General features: G+C 38.7%; 1 protein-coding gene across 1 annotated transcript in view; it reads left to right on the forward strand.

Annotated features, from left to right (window-relative positions):
* The window catches only part of LOC122808882 (gonadotropin-releasing hormone II receptor-like), a 1292250-nt gene that overhangs the window by 1072189 nt on the left and 200067 nt on the right, over positions 1–19994 (forward strand). Inside the window, exon 4 of the mRNA XM_044079995.1 lies at positions 9632–10560. Within this exon, the coding sequence (XP_043935930.1) occupies positions 9991–10560 (570 nt within the window). The 5' untranslated portion in view covers positions 9632–9990. The remainder of the gene's footprint in view (positions 1–9631; positions 10561–19994) is intronic.

Consider the following 19994-nt stretch of genomic DNA (forward strand, 5'->3'; position numbering starts at 1 on the left):
ACTCCGAGCAGATCTGAGCATTGCTACTTAGATTCTTGACATAGATAAAGAATGCCTTGTGGTTATCTTTGGAGTCCTTGGCAATTTTTCTTTCGAAACTCGCCTTGGATGATTTTATGAGGGATCGTAGTTTCTTAATGATACTGATCAGGGATGTCTTCCCTTCTTGGGATTTTATTCTTTTCTGTACTAGTTTCCTCCTTCTGTTGTATAGCTTGTTTATGGCAGAAGTCTGCCAGACTGGTTTCCTTTTCTTGGAGGAGTGAGTCTTGGTTTTGCTTGGGATAGCACAATCCATGCATTCTTGTAGGTGCCCATATAATGCATTAGTAAAGGATTTTGCAGCTTGGACAATGTTATCCTTTAGCATGGGGGCTTTGAAACTTTCCACCTTGGTCTTAAGTAACGTGAAGTTTACTTTTGAAAAGTTTTTCACAGTGGTTTCCTTGTCCGGGGGAGGGGGCAGAATGTGGATATCCAAAGTGATTTGTTTATGGTCAGATCTAACCAGCAAGGAGTTGACCTCCGCTGTGGAGCACCGGTCGCCCATGTTGGTGATGACCAGGTCCAATATGTTGTCACCTCTGGTGGGAGTGTTGACCAGTTGATCCAGGGCATTTGAGTTTATAAATTCTAGGAAATGTTGGGCAAGAGAGTTAGTACTTGAGTAGTTCTCTCAATTAATGTTTGGGTAATTGAAATTACCCAATATTAGGGTGTTTGGTAGGACCTTTATATTTCCCAGTGTTTCCAGAAATGCAGAATGGGGGTCCTGGGACATGGTGGGTGATCTGTAACAAGCTACAATTTGAATTGCAGTTTTGCCCGTTGTTAGTTGCACGTGGATTATCTCTGAAGCATCGTGCTGTGCCACTAACCTGGCGGTGTGGGTATCCTTAATGAATATGGATATGCCCCCGCTTTTTGTATTTCGGTCCGGGTTCTGTGGCCGAAATGTATGGTATGAGTTGTAGCCTGGTAGTGCTGGGGTGCTCTCTGGAGCCTTAAACCAGATTTCTGTTACTGTACATATATCGATTTTCTCCATACTGGGGAGTGCCTCGAGTGCGTGCATTTTGAGGTTTAGACTTCTGGCATTGAGTAGCATTGCCCTCAGTTTTTTGTTACTTGTGTTATTTATGGCGGTGGGTTTGAGCCTTGCCTAAAAAAGGCACTATGGGGGTGGCAAGAGCCTTGGCTAGTATTCGAAAGCCTAAGGGTGACAGGTGAAAGCCATCTCTAGCAAAACAGCATGCCTTGTTGAGCATGTCATCCCAGGCGGACAGACACTGGATCCCCTTTGAATGACACCAGAAACTTAGCCAATTGTTGAAACTGATAATTTTTTCTTTATACTGTGGTATCATTCTTGGTGAGGGCAGGATGCTACTCAGGGTCAGGATCATACCAGCCTGGGCTACAAGATCAGAGAGCTCTTCCATGTCTCTTTTCATGTAGTCCAGGGAGGTATGGCTCAGGTCATTCACACCAACATGGACAATGACAGAGTTGTATTTGTACTTGTTATGGGGTGACCTGAGTGCTTGTGCTATGTGGCGGATCCTGGCACCCGACAGGCAGCTAACAGTAACCTTCTCCTTATTCAGCCTAGTGAGTGGGACGTCAGTGTGCCTGACTATAGAGTCACCTATTACTAGTATGTTGGGTATGTTATTTTGCCTTAAGGGCTGTGATTGCACGGCACACTGGTTTTGTGAAGTATGTGTTTCATGATTTGTGTTGGAGGGTGGAGGTTGCTTGGATGTCTGCTTTGGAGGTCTCTGTTGCTTTTGCAGATTTTTATTTAGAGCCTCCGAGTATGTTTTCGTGTATTTATGTGTGTTTTTTACTGGTGCTGGTTTAATGGGTCTGTGTGAGACTGGTGGTGTGATGGAAGTATTTCCCTTCTCTTGACTGTCTGATCCAGTCTTGGGTTGAGAGAGCTTAGCCTCCAGTTTGGCTGTATAATTGCATCTCTCACATGTATTAGTGTTTGGTGGTAGGAGGTGAGGGTTGTCTGTGTACATGAGGCAGTTGTAACATTGTCTCAAAATGCCCAGATTCACCAGTTGGACTGGACAGTATGCATGAAACTGCCCTTTGGACATGCCTGGATAGGTACAGTGAACTGTTTTACTGAATGGCTGGTAAGGTTGAATAGAAAGCTTTGTCCTTCTGTACAGTATAGGAGGGTCTAGTGCTAGGGTTTATAAGTGCTTGCTCTGAGTTTTGAGCAAGTGCCGGGCTGAGAAATGAATGGCTTGAGTGTTTAAGCTGAAAGTTTGTCTAGTTCCAAGGGAAAAATTGAAGAGGAGACTTTGTGGAGCCTGGAATAGTTACACCCTAGCTAACCGGCACTGCCTGTTGTGCAAAACTGGGCAAATGCGGTATTTATAGCAGGGAAATGAAAGAGATAGAAATTAGCCCAAAATGGCCAATAAACTACTAATTTTGGGGCTGAAACCACTCCTCCAGGGACAGATAGGCTGCTCAAAGCTCCCCTCTCTCACAGGTGAACAGAGAAACTTCCTTCTATCCAAGTAAGGTATGGGCAAACACAGAGATTTGTAACACAGCCCTGAATTCAGCAGTTAACCTGAAAACTGGACTATACTAGCTTAGAAAGGTGGGAAACAAGTATATTTTTTTTGTTTTTTTTCAGAAAATAAAGCAGATACAATCAAAAAAACTCTTTAAATGCACAGAAAAGGATACTTATTGTTATATATCTTAGATCAGAGTTGTAGTCTATGCCCCTAGAAATACAGTAAAAGCAGATGAATAGAATGCAATTTATATATATATATATATATATATATATAAAACAATAGAAAATAAATAACTGATTTAAACAAGTTACCCAATTAACCAGAAAAAAGCTCAAAACTGAGCCCTGCTCCAGCAATCTTCAATCAAACAAGTTCTAACTGCACACTTCTGCTGCTAGGGTGCAGGCAAGGGCGCCCGCAGGCAGGTGCAAGGGGGTGCACTTGCACCCCCCTGGAATCCGTTGACAAGTTAATCGTTTCATTTAAAAAAAAAAGTTTTTTTTTTTTTTTTTTTTTTAAGGCGTTCTTCTTTAAGAAGTCCAGTAGCAGGCGTGCTGACATCATCGCGCGTTTGCGAGCGGGAACTGAACAGTTTAGAGGATGCTGAGCCTGTGATATCATCGCGCGGGAGCTAAACAGACAGTTTAGAGAACCTTACTGAGGATGGGACCCTTGCAAGTAAGTGGGAACCGAAACGGACGGAAGATGGGACTCTTGCGCGCGGGAACCGAAACGGCCGGAAGATGGGACGCTTTAGTGGAGCGGGAACTGAAATGGGCAGCTTTAGTAAGGTAAGTGTGTGTGTGTGGAATTTGTTTGCTAGGGGGATATAAAATCCAGGCATATAAATTGGTGTTGTAGCGTTTGGATCTTGGAGTGTTGTTTGAGTTACCCTGCCTACTTTATCTATTTCTTCTATGTTCTCTAATATGTTACCTGTACTTTTCTGGAGTGATTTTGCAGTCTTTAGTCGCCAGTAGACTTTTTCATGCAACTGTGCTTTGTGGAGTGAGTTAATTGTTTATTCAGCTTGCAGATATATACCGCTGTTTATCTTTTATATCCATTTCCATAAGTTTAGGATAGACCGTGAGGCTCACTGAACACACTCTCCTGTTGTGGCTGCTTTCTGTCTTTCTGCAATACGATTATTTGCTTTGTGCATAAAACGTTTAAGTAGCATTCAAACTTTGCGATTGTGTTTCTGTCTTTCTGCAATACGATTATTTGCTTTGTGCATAAAACGTTTAAGTAGCATTCAAACTTTGCGATTGTTTTGCCTATCTAATTTCTTGGAGTAGCTAATGTTTTTAAGTCAGCCATTTGACGCAGTGTAATCAAATACTTGAGAAAGGACTACTGTAGGTGTTCCTTGACAAGAGCATTGTGGTACAAAAGTGCACACGGTTGAACTGTATTCCTCAAAATGTTCATCCGATGGTGAAGTTGCTGTGACCACTACTGTAATAATTTACCTGCGAACAAAGTGCAGTCATTTGTATATTATGTAATTTTTGTGAATGATGGCTTTTGGTTGAAGGGGTATATAGAAATAAAACATTTTACAGAGTAGGTAACGTCACCAAATAACTAAGTGATAAGCAAGCTGGTGTGGTGGATGCAAACATTACTTATCAAATGATCATAAATCTATTACAAGTCTATAGGGTCTTGAGCTTTTTTCAGAATGTCAGTTTATGCACTGAGGAGTAATATAATATAGCCATGGGATGGGCATGTCAGTAGCAGTTCAGATTTTTTGGGTTATTACTGAAAGGCAAGGAAGAAGTAATTACACTTTCCCCTTTTTCCGTGATTTGTGATGCTTTGCGTAAGTTTATACTTAACAGTGGAACATGGTTTGATCTCCATGTGGTTGAAGGACCGAGAAATAAGTAATTAAGTTCTTACATTTGGCAAGCAGAAAAAAATGTAGTCACACGGGTTCTAAAGAAACTTATCGGTTTACATCATTTGGTTTGTTATGTAACATTCCCTGGCTGCTAAGGGCAGGAAGTCCATTTTGTATTTTTTCTAGACTAATCTTGAACAATTTTCCCCTAAAACTTCTTTATCTATCTTTGGTTTCTATTTTTGATTATTTAGGCATTCTGTCCTAGTGGAAATGCAGGATATAGTTGACTTTAAGTATGTGTCTGAGACAGGAAAGACAATAGTTTTGGTTGGTAACTTGCCATCACCCAGAATAATGCCAAAATTCAAGGGCAAGATAATTGACTTCAGTAATTTGGCTTAGTAGCTGATGTAATTTTAGGGGGATCCGGTATGTGTCTGTTTTGGAATGGGATGACCAAAAGACACTCCTGCTTTGCAAAAGATGGTCCCGCACCTCTCTTACCAATGCTTTTCCATTCTGGCTAAAGCATTTGCTGTTTCCACAATGCCCTTTTTATGCAGATCTTGCCTACTCAACATTCTTATCTACATAATTCTAACTCACTGAACACATTGAGGTGGCTGTTCTGAATCCCAGAAAGTGAACTAAATGATGACTAAGATTGAGTCACTTCTGCATCTCAAATACGCACACATATGTGTAGTAAAAACACTTGGTTTCAGAAAAGTGAAAACACCACCCTCTTTTCCTGGGTTATGCATTCAGGTTTGCAGGTAGCTGTGGGGGAGTGTGTCAGTCTTTGAAATCCTCCCATGAAGGTAGACACCGTGTGACAATAATTTTGAAATTTTGGCAATCCAGGTCAGTATATAGCTAGTTACAAAGTGGTAGTTGATTTTGTTTATATCATCCTCCGTGTCCTCAAAGACCACAATATCTGCCTTAATGCTATAACTGCTGTTCTTGTAAACCTTGATACATTTATTTAGGTAACATTAGTTAACCTACAATAAACTATCTCATTTTCAATATATAATGGAGAGCATGTCCAGTGCTTCCTTGACTGCGCAAATGCAAACTACCTAGAACACATGATAAACATCCCAACTAGGGGACAGAATATCCTAAATGTTTTCTTTCACAGGTATTATTCTCCATTGTCATATCAGTCCACATGATTTTCACATAAAAGATCTGTAGGTGCCCCTCCAAGCAAATAGGCAACTTTTCAGGGACCTGTCTAAAGCAAAATGTGTGCAGCTGCTTAGTGACCCAGATAATTTCCCTACCCAGACTGACCCTAAAAATATAGCCAAAGCTTTTACTTATGAATTATGCTCTCAACTAAATAGTTGTCTAGAGAAAGCAATGCCTGCCCTGTACCAAATACTCAGAGAATCTTAAAATCAAACCTTTATGGTGGAACACTGGTGTAAATAAACTCTATCTTAAAAAAATAAAAAAGAAAGCTGTAAATCCTTATAGGCAGTCGCATGGAGAGGATCATTATGGAACTCATAAATAAGGACATTGGGGACCTACAGATGTTGGATCCTACCCAATTCGGCTTTGTAAAGGGCAGATCATGCCTCTTGAACTTGGTCGACTTCTTTGAGACAGTCACCAAGGCCATTGATGAGGGTAAGGCAGTTCACACAGCCTACCTTGACCTTGCTAAAGCTTTCGACACAATACCCCACTCAGGCATCATAGAAAAGCTCACCAAATTTAAATGTAAACCCATATGTCACAAGATGGGTTGTAAACTGGCTCAAGGACAGAACCCACAGGGTTAGAGTTGCTGGTGCTATGTCAGACTCCAAGCCGGTCACAAGTGGTGTCCCACAGGGCTCAGTCCTGGGCCCCCTCTTGTTCGGCATCTATTTTTCAGAAGTGCAGGCAAACATAGGAGGATTGTGGCTGACAAAAAATCTGGACAATAATTTAAGTTGCTAAATAATGACAGACATTTGAGTTTTAGATGTCATATCCTTTAGAAAAATGCATATTAACATAAATACTGTTATTCTAGCAATGTTCTAAGTTCATGAGAGCAACATTTATAATCTGCTCCTATTTATTTTAGGCTTTGTCCAGATTTCTTGCACTTAAGGGGTTGAAGTGTGTGTTAGAGAGAATGAAATGGCCTAGAGTTAGCAGGTGGAATTTATTTTCAAGTGCATTTTCAAGGAATTGTGAGCTTCAAGGGAAGAGAATTTTACTGCTGCTCATGCCAAGCCTGCTTAAAATGTGCAACTGTTTTGTTTAGCAAATGGTATCACTATTGTGGTATAGAATTTTTAAAGCAGCACAGCAGGTAACATACTTGCATCTTGATACAGAGGGCTACAGGTTCTACTCCCGCAACATGTAGATTTGAAATTTAAGGGGGTGTATGTCCTCCTTTGGATGAGATGCCAAATAACTATTTTTCAGCTTGCCACCCATTCCCTATTGCAATATACCAGCTTGCCATTTTATAATATAATGTAGGCAATTTATTCTTCAAGGGCAGCAGGCATTGAATTTGTAGATGAAACACTGAAATATAAAGTTGTTTTCTAGCAACAACCTCTTCACTGGTTTCAGATCTCTTTAATGTGGAATTATTCAGATGAGTTTTACTTCTGCAAAGATTCTGCATATTGATTGATATTGGTGGACTGTATGACAGAAGTTTGAATAGAGTGGCCCTTTACGGTTGAAATGTTCTGAACTGGGCAGGCTGTCATTATTGGGTCATATAACTTGTTTCTTTGCTTAAAGGAAAAATGTTCAGAACTATAAATTTAAAACACACTCTAACAAGTGGTGCTGTATTATACAAGGAATATACTTCAGTTATTATATAGTATAACTAATGCAGTCAGGAAAGTGAATCAAATAACTTTTGCATGGTTCTAAAAATGTGTGCAAGGAGCCTATGATTTGAAAACAGCCCAAAGGTAAACTTACCCTGCCACTGGCCAGATGCATTTTCTTTGAATGACGGTTTCAAAGGTAGAGAAGTTTTAATGCTAAGGCTCTTTTCATTGGAAGACTATTGCTTTGTTTAGGTTTAGTAAATGTCTGTCAGTGTTTTTGCTATAAAATTTTAAATAAAAGTTGTAAATGAAATCCAAATATCTGTAATCATTGTAGAAGTAAGGCATAAAACAGTATGCACACAGAGATTTGAACAGTGTCTATGACAAATGGGGAAAAATAGCCAAGTAATGGGACACTGGAATGGCTGCGTGGGTGGGGGTGGGGCCATGTGGGCGGGGTCAGCAGAGGGGTTGGGCTGTGTGGGTGGGGCTTGAGTTTGCACCCCCCTGCAAAAAATCCTGCGGGCTCCCTTGGGTGCAGGGGAACCTTCTCCAAAAAAAAGATGGCTTGGGTCAGTGCTCAAGTTATACAAACAAAGGTAGATTCAGCAGGCCTGAATCTGGTCTATGCTGCAGCAACAAGGCGCACCAATTTCAGAAAGAAACAGTTAAAATAAGCAGGCACAATAAGCCTGTGACCAGAAATTCCCAGCTCAGAAGGGCAGAATCCAGCCTTCCACAAGAGTGCAGACCACACCTTCTTATCACGAGGGTGAAGCTCGAGTGATTAAATAAAGCCAACCTTGGGTATATTTCAATATATCACAACCACGGAGTCGGGAATTGCTATTATAGAATAACATTATTTAAGAAAAAAAATACTTACTTTTCTTAAATAATGTCTTTGTATAATGGCGCATTACTGTTTTTCTGCAGCTGGTGGTATATTGCTGCCTTGATTTGATGTACTGCGCATGCATATGTGACTTGTGCTCCAACGTTTACCCAGTACATCAGGGCTGTGAAGAGGTAGCAACGGAGAAAGGAAGACCTCCATTGCTTCTTCTTCTTCGTTATAATCAATTAAAAAAAAAAAAAAAAGAAGAACAACCCAGGACACTTTTTATGTTAGGGAAATTCGGAACAGACAAAATAAAAGGATAATCAGGTAAGATTTTTAAGTTTTGTAGAACGCACGTGATTATCCTTATATTTCTGTCTGTGCCATCTCCTGAATGTAAAATGTCTTCCGTTTTCATTTTGTATTAAAAAAAAAAAAATACAAGCTATACTAACGGCAAAAAGTCCAAGTGACCAGACCTTTTCTTGTTGGTATATTCTTTGATTTACAACGGGCACACTGGTTGGGATTGGCATCAGCGTGCACGTTTTTGAATGCTAATGGCCAGTCATTGTATAATACCATATAATTCTTTGTTTACAGAATGTTTTCTGTACTCTATGCTTCTAGTAATTTACTCTGTCACTTTCTCTCTTATGTTATTTTATTGCTGCAATTAAATAGCTGTGCAAATCAAAGTTCAGGAATGACAAACCTTTTTTTACAGTATGCTGATATCCTCTGACCTAGAAAGACATCAGCTAGACTTTTTATTTTTCACTGGCCTTTGTCAACACCACCTCTAGTGACCATTAGTACAGCTGCGTATTTTACTCTACTGTGATGTTTGGGATAAAAAAGAAGTTTGCATCATGAGTGTTTGACAGACAAAAGTGTAAACACCAATGAGTAGATACATTTATGTATACACTAATTCTGAAATTGTGATGTCTTAGAGAATTACCCTTACTCAGTCTTTGAGTTAGTATATGTAGACAGTGAGGGAGTGGAAGATGCAGCCCTGATGTCAGGGAGTCCAAGGAGGAGTGAAGCTTTAAAAGTTTTACAAGTTTCAATTTTTTTTTTTTAGTTTGCTGTAATTCACTTATTAGTCTTCACAAATTGGAAATTCAGTCACTTTTGAGATACATTTTTGTCATGTAAGCATCTGGAGCACATCTCCTGGGTGGCAACTTCTCCTAAGTTAGTATTTCCAACCATCACTGTGTAACATGATGTGTTTTCTACAATAGCACTGCATGAAAAAATATTGATTTTTCACTAACACAAGCTGTTTCAGCCATGACTCCTCTGACTCAGAGTAAGGGATGACACCTTGGAGCATTTAATGCATTTATCAGAGGCTGACCCCAGTGCCTCATTCTCCCTTCCCATCTCAGTTTCCCGATATAATATCTGGTAGCACTGCTGCCTGATTCATATAGTCAGTACAAAGTTTATTAGTGTAAAAAGAGCTGTGAGAGTTGTTTTGTATAAAAGGTGTCATACAAGTTGATTACAAGATGCGTTGCATATTAACTATAGATTATATTACTATTATTGTTTTCTTTTTCAGACGTGTCCAGTCACCTAGAACTTCAAATGGCCTTCGTCATGCTTGGATCCATTTAACTATACCAAGAAAGTATTCTTACAAACTGCATTTGAAATTGGTGGATTTAAGCTTATTTATCTGCAAAATGTTAACGAATAAAGAATTTGTAAAGCAAGCTGGACATCTGTGGTATATGCACGGCTCTCTTGGTAGCACTCACAACCAAAGATGTCTGTTACTGCCTTCTTGTTTATAGTTTTCCATTAGATGGTGACAAAACACGTTTGCTGGTATGCTTCTGTTTGCTGGTTACAAAATTGTGACATGTTTGAAAATTTGCCCAGAATGCTTAGAATATTTAGGCCCCAGTTTGACCAGAGATGAACATTACACTTCATGCCATGATCGATGATTCAGCTCCCTCAGTGCTTTGCAAAGCCAATATCACCAATGACAGTTGTGGTCACATGGAGATGGCATCAGCTGCACATCCCAACATGACCTTTACCAATGAGGAAGTGTTCATTCTGCCCACATTTTCCACTGCTGCCAAGGTGAGAGTTGTGATAACTTTCATTCTCTTCATTTCCTCGGCATGTTTTAATATTGCAGTGCTCTGGACAGTGCTACAAAAGTACAAAAGAAGATCTCATGTGAAGATTCTGATAATGAACCTAGCAGTGGCTGACCTTTCAGTGACTTTTATTGTAATGCCACTGGACGCAGTGTGGAACATTACAGTACAGTGGTATGGAGGGGAGTTGGCCTGCCGAATCCTCATGTTCCTCAAGTTAGTATCCATGTATGCCTCTGCATTTGTTACTGTTGTGATCAGTCTGGACCGCCAGTCAGCCATTTTGAACCCTCTTGGCATGGCAGATGCCAAGAAGAAAAACAAGATCATGTTGTGTGTGGCTTGGGCATTGAGCTTTTCACTAGCTATTCCACAGGTAGGTAAAAGGACTTTCTAAAGAGTATGTCAGGATGAAGCATATGATGGGCTAAAGATTTATTATGCCTAAAGTAAGGTTCATTTTCATATTCAATATAATAGAGCAAAAATCAATTTTCAGGTCATGTTTTTAATGATAAATTGTATTTGCTGTACAGATCAAAATAAGCATTTATTAGTAAAATGTACTACTTTATATTACAGGTTATGCATTTTGCAAGATGGGAGTATGGGACAGCAATGCTGTACTCGGGAAGTATATACACAAATACAACATTACAACTTGTGGCAGAAACAGAAGTACAGAAAAATAACACAATCTCTTACTGAAAGTATTAATATTTAAACAAAAAATAAATGCATAAAAGACAAGTACTACTAGAAGTCATTATTAGCAATGCCCACCAAGAGTTACATGTAATATGCATCAGCACACCATTGCACTATCACACTTACACACGCACGCGCACACACACACACACACACACACACACACACACACACACACACACACACACACACACACACACACACACACACACATATACACACACATATATATATATATTATACATGTATATACACATATACATGCACATATATGGGTTGACTCAAAGGATTTAATGCTCATTTTGTTGAAAAGTTTTTGTGGGTGTAAAAAAGAGAGGATGCACAAGTGAGTGAATTCTCATTTATGTGAACTACAGATGGTTGAATTTAGTTTTATGTAATGCAGTTAAGCAGTAGTGTGCAGGAAAATTAAGTTTGAATGAAAAAGTGGTGCAAGAATGTGCAGTTGGTGTGAATATACAAGTGTTCAAGGGTTAGTGTTAGAGTATGGACTAGGTAAGCGGATCGATTCAGTGTTGTGCATGTGTTGTGTTGTATGTTCCCTTTTGTCTAGTATAGCAGTACTGTTAGGGGAAAGTGATTTCAGCCATATAATGTGCAGAGTTAAAGGCAGAGGTAGGGTTTGGGTTATAGTTAAAGTTAGTGCATGTGTAAGGTGGTGCAGGGGGCACTTTAGGCCTGTGATCTTTTTGGTTAACAACCTTTGGGGACTTTCTAATTGTTTGATATGTTTAGTGAGATAAATCAAAAGGGGATATTGTATGAAATAATTAACCTGATCAATGTTGAGACTAAGAGAGTTATTACCTCATTAAACCTTTATGATATCCCTTTGGCAATTAGCTGGGCTAGGTAGAATGATTTCCTCACAACTTTTGTCACATGTACCTAGGTTCTTAGCTACATTTTTGTTATGTAGTGGTCTGCTGTCTATACAGTATAATGAAGGAAGGGTTTGTATACTAAAAGTGATGCTACTACACTTTTTGGCATTTAGTTTGAGCCCATTTTCAGTACATCAAGAGATTACCAGGGAGAGTAAATTCGGGATATCTTGGGTGTCATTTGGTGACAATCCCCAGTTTGCAGTTGTCTACAAACCTTGTTAGCCAGAGGTCATAGCTGTCTGCTTGGAGATTTAAGAAGCAAATAGCAAAAAGGAAGGGTCATGGCAGTAAGACCTGAAAGACACCAGTGGTCACTTTTCATACTTTCGGATGAGGCACTTGCAAGTCACGCTACATATGTTCTGTTATTCAGCCAGTTTATCTACCTTAACACATATGGGTAAATTAATTTTTAAGGCATTTAGTATTTGTATAATACCAGCATGGGGAATGGTGGTGAAGACCTTAGCCAAATCAAGATATGCCATGTACACTGCATGGTCAGCATCATAATGTCCCAGGTGGCTCTGTTTTTTTTTTTTTATTTTGGTCTGCAACTTTGTGTGGATGATTTTCTACCCTTCAGCTTTGAGAGGACTTAGTTGCTTGTTTGTTTTGTTTATTGCATTTGTTTACTAGGAAGTCTGACTGGATATATAACACTTTTTCAGTAGAGGTCCAGGAAGAAAAGCTCCATGAGCCAGTTATAACATAGCATATATAGAATACACTCTTTGAATATAGCAATGTAATGATATAAAGGTGGCTAATACATTAACACAGCATAATACATTTATAGAAAACTCATTTTATACATGAGCAAGTACCTAAATAAATATAATCCAAGGATACTGAGTTACTCGGAAGATTGTGTCTATTAGTTACATTTGGGTAATGTAAAACAGATGGCTAATTTGAAAGAATAGTTTGGAAAGAAAAAAATAATAAAATAATTTCTCTAGAGGGGTAATGCTAGTAGAATTTCTCTTGTTAATTATTAAAAAGACAAATAGTGGAAAATAGTTCAGGAAAGTAGATTAGGAGGGTAGTAGATAGTTCAGAAACAGAGTGGTTGGGAAGGTGTTATGACAGGGGCAGCATGTTTGAGTTAGTTGATAATCATTAGCCCTTTTTTCTCCTCAGAATGGATGAGGAGATCAAAATAGGGACATTGCCCAGGTATCAACTAACCTTGATATATATATATATATATATATATATATATATATATATATATATATATATATATGGATCACCTTTAAAACCTCAAAACCGCGTTTGCCCGACACACTAATGACCGAAACGAAAAGACCGACAACATAAAACGCCGACAACGCAAAACACCGAAAACCATTACACCAACACACTACACGTAAACAACACAGTACACTACATAACATATGCACTATCCCTAACCCAAACCCTAACCCTAAGGTCCGACACTACCGCACACTTACCCTACCTGCACCCTAACCCTAACTCACTTACCCACCCCTAAATCCACAGTCCCTCGCTATCGCACACACACCCTACCTGCACCCTAACCCTAACTCACTTAACCCACCCCTAACCCACAGTCCCTCACCATCGCACACACACCCTACCTGCACCCTAACCCTAACTCACTTAACCCACCCCTAACCCACAGTCCTTCACTATCGCACACTTACCTGTCCGCTCCCTAACACTAAATCCCTCACTCGATCGCACACTTACCGAGTCCGTCGGGTTCTCACCTTTTCGGTCATCTGCGTTTTCGGTATTCTCGTCCCGTCGGATTCCGTTTCGGGCAAACGCGAGTTCGAGATTTTAAAGGTGACCCATATATATATATATATATATATATATATCTGTGTGAGTGTGTGTGTGTGTGTGTGTGTGTGTGTACACACACACACACACACACACACACACACACACACATACACACAGATATATATATATATATATATATATATTGGGGGGTATATAATGTGCTAATGTGTTTGTGTTGTGGTTCCATAGTCTTCTTTATTCTTTTCTGTGTCATGACTTCATAAACAAGATTTTGTCAAGTTGGCATTCGATTTGTCCTTATGTAAGAGTCTTTCCTTTAATTTCATAGTATAATTACATCTCTCACATAAAAGACACAGGTTATGGCTTTTAAAATCATATTATTATTAGCATCACTGCATGTTTTATTTTGTGTGAGAGAGAGACATTGTTAGGAAAAGTATGCTAAATATTTGGAATGTTTTAGAAATAATAAAATTAAGAGACTTGAAAGAATTTAGTAGCATATGATTATAGAAGGAAGATACATTTATTGAATCTAAATATAAAACTACTGGAAATTATAGGAGAAGATGGTATAACTAAATAAACAATTTTATTGTATTGCTCTGTGGGCAGGGTTACAAACTGAAGTTGTAAAAGCAGTTAAAAGAAGGAAGGCAACATTTAAAGGAATGATGCAACTAAAGGACCAGATTTGGAGGCTATCATTATGAAAAATGACAGTTAAATGAGAATTAAATATAAGCAGATTAAGGATGAGATGTAATACTGAAGAAAATTCTGGGCATATTTTCTTAGAACATATGCAGCTGAGAAATTTTGGAATAAAGTGGATAATATAATAGGACTGCAAGGGTTTAAAGAAATGAGTATGGAAATGATAAAATATGTTTTTATAGGTGGATTAACAAGAGTAAAGAGGACAAACTTGACAAAGTATTACTGAAATGTGTATGGGACATAATGGAAAAGTACAGGGCAAGAAGTATTAAGATGCAGAGGTCTGGTCTGGCAATAATACAAGATGGTACAGGCAAAAAGAATAAAAGTAGGGTGCTTTAAGGAAGGCCTGTTGATACAGATATTAAACAAATGATGCAATGATTAAATGAATGATATGCATCTGTGTCATTTATATAGCTAGTCATTTATTTATTTATCTGTTTTACTAAATCTGTAATATATATTGTTTTAACTGTATTAATGAAGGCATTCTTTTAAAGAAGTTGTGACAAAGGTATGCAAGCTTTTATAACCTTAGTCACCACCTACTCAGTTAGATGGGTCCTTAGTTCAACATTTCTTCAAACGATGGCAGTTCAGGAGTGCAGCACCCCCATTATGTTACAATAAAGTGTCAGTGTTAGACAATGAATCCAAACACCTCGAATGAGACATTCCCCTCAGCTTCCAGCAACAAAACCAAGTATATTGATTGTTGAACTACTACACTAATTAAGTTAATAAGCATATTTAGGCTCTCTCAATTGACCCTTTAATTTTATATGAAACACAAAGATAAATAAAGATGCTGTGCAATGTAAGAGAAGAACAAAATAAAAAGGCTTTATAGCATTCAGACCTGTCTGGATGTGTAGATCATTTACAATTACTACTGGCTTTGGCTTATGAGTTCAAGCTGTTCTACCATGGAGCTATCAGCTTTTTTTGTAAGGATATACTGTTGGAAAAAAATTGTGATCTTGATCTTGGTGTGTCTGAACAATACAGTATGACTTATATGCACATTAGCAAAAACGTCTTGTAAACTGTAGGGAAAAAAACACTCATAGCTCATCTGCCCTTTATGATTTATCACTTGATTAGGGATAAAAAAATGCCATCAAGCTTATATACAAGTTATGATGACACTAGCTGCTAGTCTGCATTCATCAGTGTTAGACGATATTGGAATTCCTTAAAAGACGGTATGCTGAATGATTAAATATGTAATCATGGAACGTAGGTGAGGACCTTTTCCTTCTGGAGCTTCCTGCATACTTTTAAATTATATCAATACTGACCAAAGGACTAATGGATCTTTAGAGGTTGAGAAGTTGCTAATCTGTCTGTATAAAACAAATATTTATCAATGTTATTAACTGTATATTTTCACAGGACTGCAACAATACCTAATCAGCAATTGTAACATCAAGGAGTAGCCATCATAGGATATAAAATACATACAAAGCAGGTTAGTGACTGCAGTATTAAACTTCCAATACAGCAGTGTAAAACTAGAGTAACAAATGCCTATGAACAGGTACAAAGAGTGCATCAAAACAGAAATGAACTGAGCAAGCAGCTTGTATTGTTTGTAGGTAGTCTCCAGAATGACAGCACCCAGCATTGTTGTAAAAGTGATGTCAGAAAGCCTTCAGTAAATTTAATTATAGATGCTTGATAAGGAAGCTCAGAATGGTAATGGTTGATTTCTAAATTGCATCCAAACAAAAAAGTAAAAAGATGTCTGCAATTACACAAGTTGTTATTAAGTAGTTTTTCAACCATATACAGCAGTCTTTCAACGATTATCATATGACAGTGAATGCTGTAAGCCATACATGGCATTAAGATCTTTGATGGGTGTACCACCATATATTAGATGTGTGCAGGAGTCCCTTTTGGGTGTGCACAGCCATGCAAGCATGCAGTTTATATGGAACAGTGGGCATAAGCATTTTCTGTGCAACAGACACATTTTAGATAGTCCATAGGCTTTTTAGTTGTTTAATTTATAGGATCATAGGTTCATACTAAGCTGCTGATCAGGTAGATCATTCGTAGACTAAATTTAAGATCTCCAGTTTGACACTACCCTACTGCATGAATAACAGCTACCTAATTCATCTCCTTTCAGTCAGGGCTTGAGGGTCCAAACCAGGGGTGAATTTACAGTTTCACATAAATTTGTCCAGGTTACCATAAAGAGAGTCAGAGAGCTTTTTTGCTTTATGTCAAAGGGAATTCTGTTCCATAAAAGGCGGATTGTAAGCAAGAGATATCTGCCTTATCAGTAGGTCCTAATTATACCCCTATGAAATTTTAGTTCATTTGAGCAGATATTTAGGATATTGTTTCTTTTGTGTATGTATACGAGGTTACATAGGACTGGATCCTTTGAGGCTATGTAGAAAAGGTAGAGTTCCCCCTCCAGAGTCTGTAATAGGGTGATCTATGTAACAAAGGAAGACATGCCCCCTGATACTGGGGTCTTTTGATTAGAGTCATATGTTTAGACAAGTATGTACTGAAAGGAGCTTTATATTCTATTATGGGTCTGATGAAGGAGAAGTAGCAAGGGATGATAACTTCACTTGACCTAGAAGATATACCTCTGATAATCAGTCTGGCTAGATAGAAGGATTCCTAACAACAATGGATACATGGTGGTCAAGGATAGTTCATTGCCAATGAAAGTGCCCAGGTCCTCGATAACTTTATCAGTTTTTAAAGAGATGTCATCTATGTAGTAGGTGCATGAGTAACCATGTTTGCCAAAAGACACAATACTGTATTTCTTGGCATTTAGCTTAAGGCCATAGTTCAGGTGCCATTTGTTTTTTATGTGTTAAGTTCTCCTGAAGATCTGTAGTTTCCAGAGTGAGATGTCAATCCTGTTGTTTTTTTTTCTCATTTTTTAGTCTTTTCAGACTATTTGTTTGTTGTTTTTGAGATGTCACTCCTGTCTTGTGGAGTGGGGTGACTGCACCAGTTCTCCAAGCATCTGGCAAAATTCAGTGGAGAGGCTGTGACTGAATAGGTTCAATACCACATCTATAAGGCTATACCTGGTGCTGACAAGACGGCAGCCTGGAATATTGTCTGGACCCTTGGAGGTAGTGTTTTTGGCCTTAGAGAGAGCCCTCAGGACTTGATCTGAAGTAATATGAGGATGAGTGCACGTCAATATGTGAGAGAAATTTAACAGTAGATAAGGGTATAAATTATCAGCTAATACATTGCTGTGTCTTCTGGGGATGTGTAAGTGTTGTTATGTATTAGCTCAGTGCATTGCTAAATATTGCTTATAAGTTTTCTGACATAGTTCAAAGAGACTTAGTGGTTGTCCTAAATATAGGTAGCAGTTTTCAGTTGATTTTTTGCCTTGAAGGATTTGATTTTGCTTCTGAGTTTTTTGTTAACCTTTTTGAGTTCACTTTTACAAATTGGAGTATTAAAGTTTGTTATCATGGGCAGTACATTTCTTTCTCTAATTGAACAGTCTGTGTCTACTAGGGTTCCACCACTGGCCTTTATTACTCAACTTGATATTATATTTATGTCTGTGGGAATTGCTGCCTTGATACATGTTTTTAGCTGAGCATAGAAACTGTGGACTGTAGCAGTGTTTGAGATGGGATCATCGATGGAAGGGATGTGCTGTAATATATTTGCCTTAGAATAGTCTGTAAAGACAGATGGTTTAATGGTAAATCAGGTTTTTCTCTTATAGTTAATACTACTGAATGGTGGTCAGATTTGACCAGTGATGGTGCACCTACAAGTGTAAAGCAGAATGAGGTTACATTGATAAGGACTTTATCCAGTATTTTTGATCCCCTGTTTGGGACATGAACCAGTTGGTCTTAGGAGCTCGCATTTATGAAATCTAGTAAGTATTGCGCATCCTTATTTGTGGTAGTACACATTTCTCATTTAACAGAAGTATAGTTGAAATCCCACAGGAGAATAGCCTTAGGTGCAGAGGGGAGGGACTCCAGTTTTTTTCACTAATCCTTTTGGGTTGCAGGGGACATGGAGGGGGAATGGTCATTGACAGTGATGTGTTATAGATTTTTATTGACAGTAGGAAGGACATGGAATAGTTCAAGGTTATTGTCCTGCCTTATGAAACTAAACATGATCTGGCCTCTTAAACAAACAGATATACCCTCTTCAACAACACAGTAATTTTTGGCAGTGGGTCTTAAAGAGTGGTAGGCATTGAAACCCTCCACTGCAGATATGCTGTCACAGTACTGAAATCATGTTTCATTAACTATGCAGATATTTATATTTTTTAGGATCAGAAAGATCTGACCTTCGTATTTAGGTGTCTAGCATTAAGTAGTGCTACCTTATATAGTCTTGATTTTGTAAGATTCTACTGGTAGTTTGAGGAAACTAACCTTACCTAAAAGAGGCACTACAGAAGAAAGAAAAAAAAAACATTTCAGATGTTTGTTCTAAGAATTCTACCATGTCCTCTTTCATATGATCCAATGAGGAGTGTCTCAAGACGTTCACTCCCATGTGCACAAGAGGAGTGTCTCAAGTCGTTTACTCCCAAGTGCACAAAAGGAGTGTTTCAAGTCATTCACTCCCATGTGCACAAAAGGAGTGTTTCAAGTCATTCACTCCCATGTGCACAATGACCAAGTCATATGTGTCTCTTCAGTGAAGAGAGCTTTGGGGTCTAGTGACATGATGTCTCCTAGCCCCCTGAAATATAGCTAACCATCACCCTGTCTTTGTACATTCTGGAGAGTGGTGCATCTGTGTATCTCACTGTTGAGTCACCTGTGACTAAGATGTTAGCAGATATGTTGGCTCAACCTTGCTGCATTACAGGAGTTAGCTTGTTAGCTTGTTACCTCCATTTACTCTTCTTCTTTGTTGTGTCTACAGCTGCTGTTTTCTTTAAAGTGTGAGGGTAAATGCCCTGTATATGCAACATACATCTTGGAGGCCTTTGAGCTTTGGGCAAGGATTTCTTTTGCACCTCAGTGTAAGATGGCTTATTTGCTGATTTAGGACAAGGTGGTTTATGAGGTGGATGTCAGTACTGGCAACCTGGAGGGATGAGTACCCATCCTCCACAGTTGGTAAATGCTTCTACCTCTTACATATACACTCATTTAGTGGAAGCAGCAAACAGCTGTCAGTAAGCATCAGACAATAACAGCTGAAGTCAGGCTTGGATTTTTACAACTTTGAGTCTGACTCCATTTACATAACAAAGGAGTTGCAACACAATGAGTAACAGCAGCAATAATGAAATTACAATTTCATTGAGGGCAATCTTGGAAAATGGTTTCAAAGAAGTATAATTGTTAAGCACTTTGGCATGGTTTACACAACAGCAGAGGGTTGTATCAGAGTTAGTCACTACCAGCGGAATGGCAAATAGAATAGAAGGCTGTAATCACAGTGAATCAGAAGCAGCAGTTAAAAACACAGTATAACAATTGCTGCAGCAAGTCTGTGAATGCAATATGATTACTAGTAAACAGGCTTGGTGCCACAACAGCAAACAGTTTCAATTACAATGTAATCACCAGCAACAAATGGTGATAAAGAATCAGTAATGGTAACGGTAACAACTTTCTAGATACTAGCAGCAACACCTATCTGTAGACTAAGGATGCCACAACAGTAGAAAAGTAAAACTAGTTCGCATCCATTACAGTTG

Source organism: Protopterus annectens, chromosome 8.part0 (assembly GCF_019279795.1).
Source record: "Protopterus annectens isolate FY-2018-M chromosome 8.part0, PAN1.0, whole genome shotgun sequence".
NCBI lineage: Eukaryota > Metazoa > Chordata > Ceratodontiformes > Protopteridae > Protopterus > Protopterus annectens.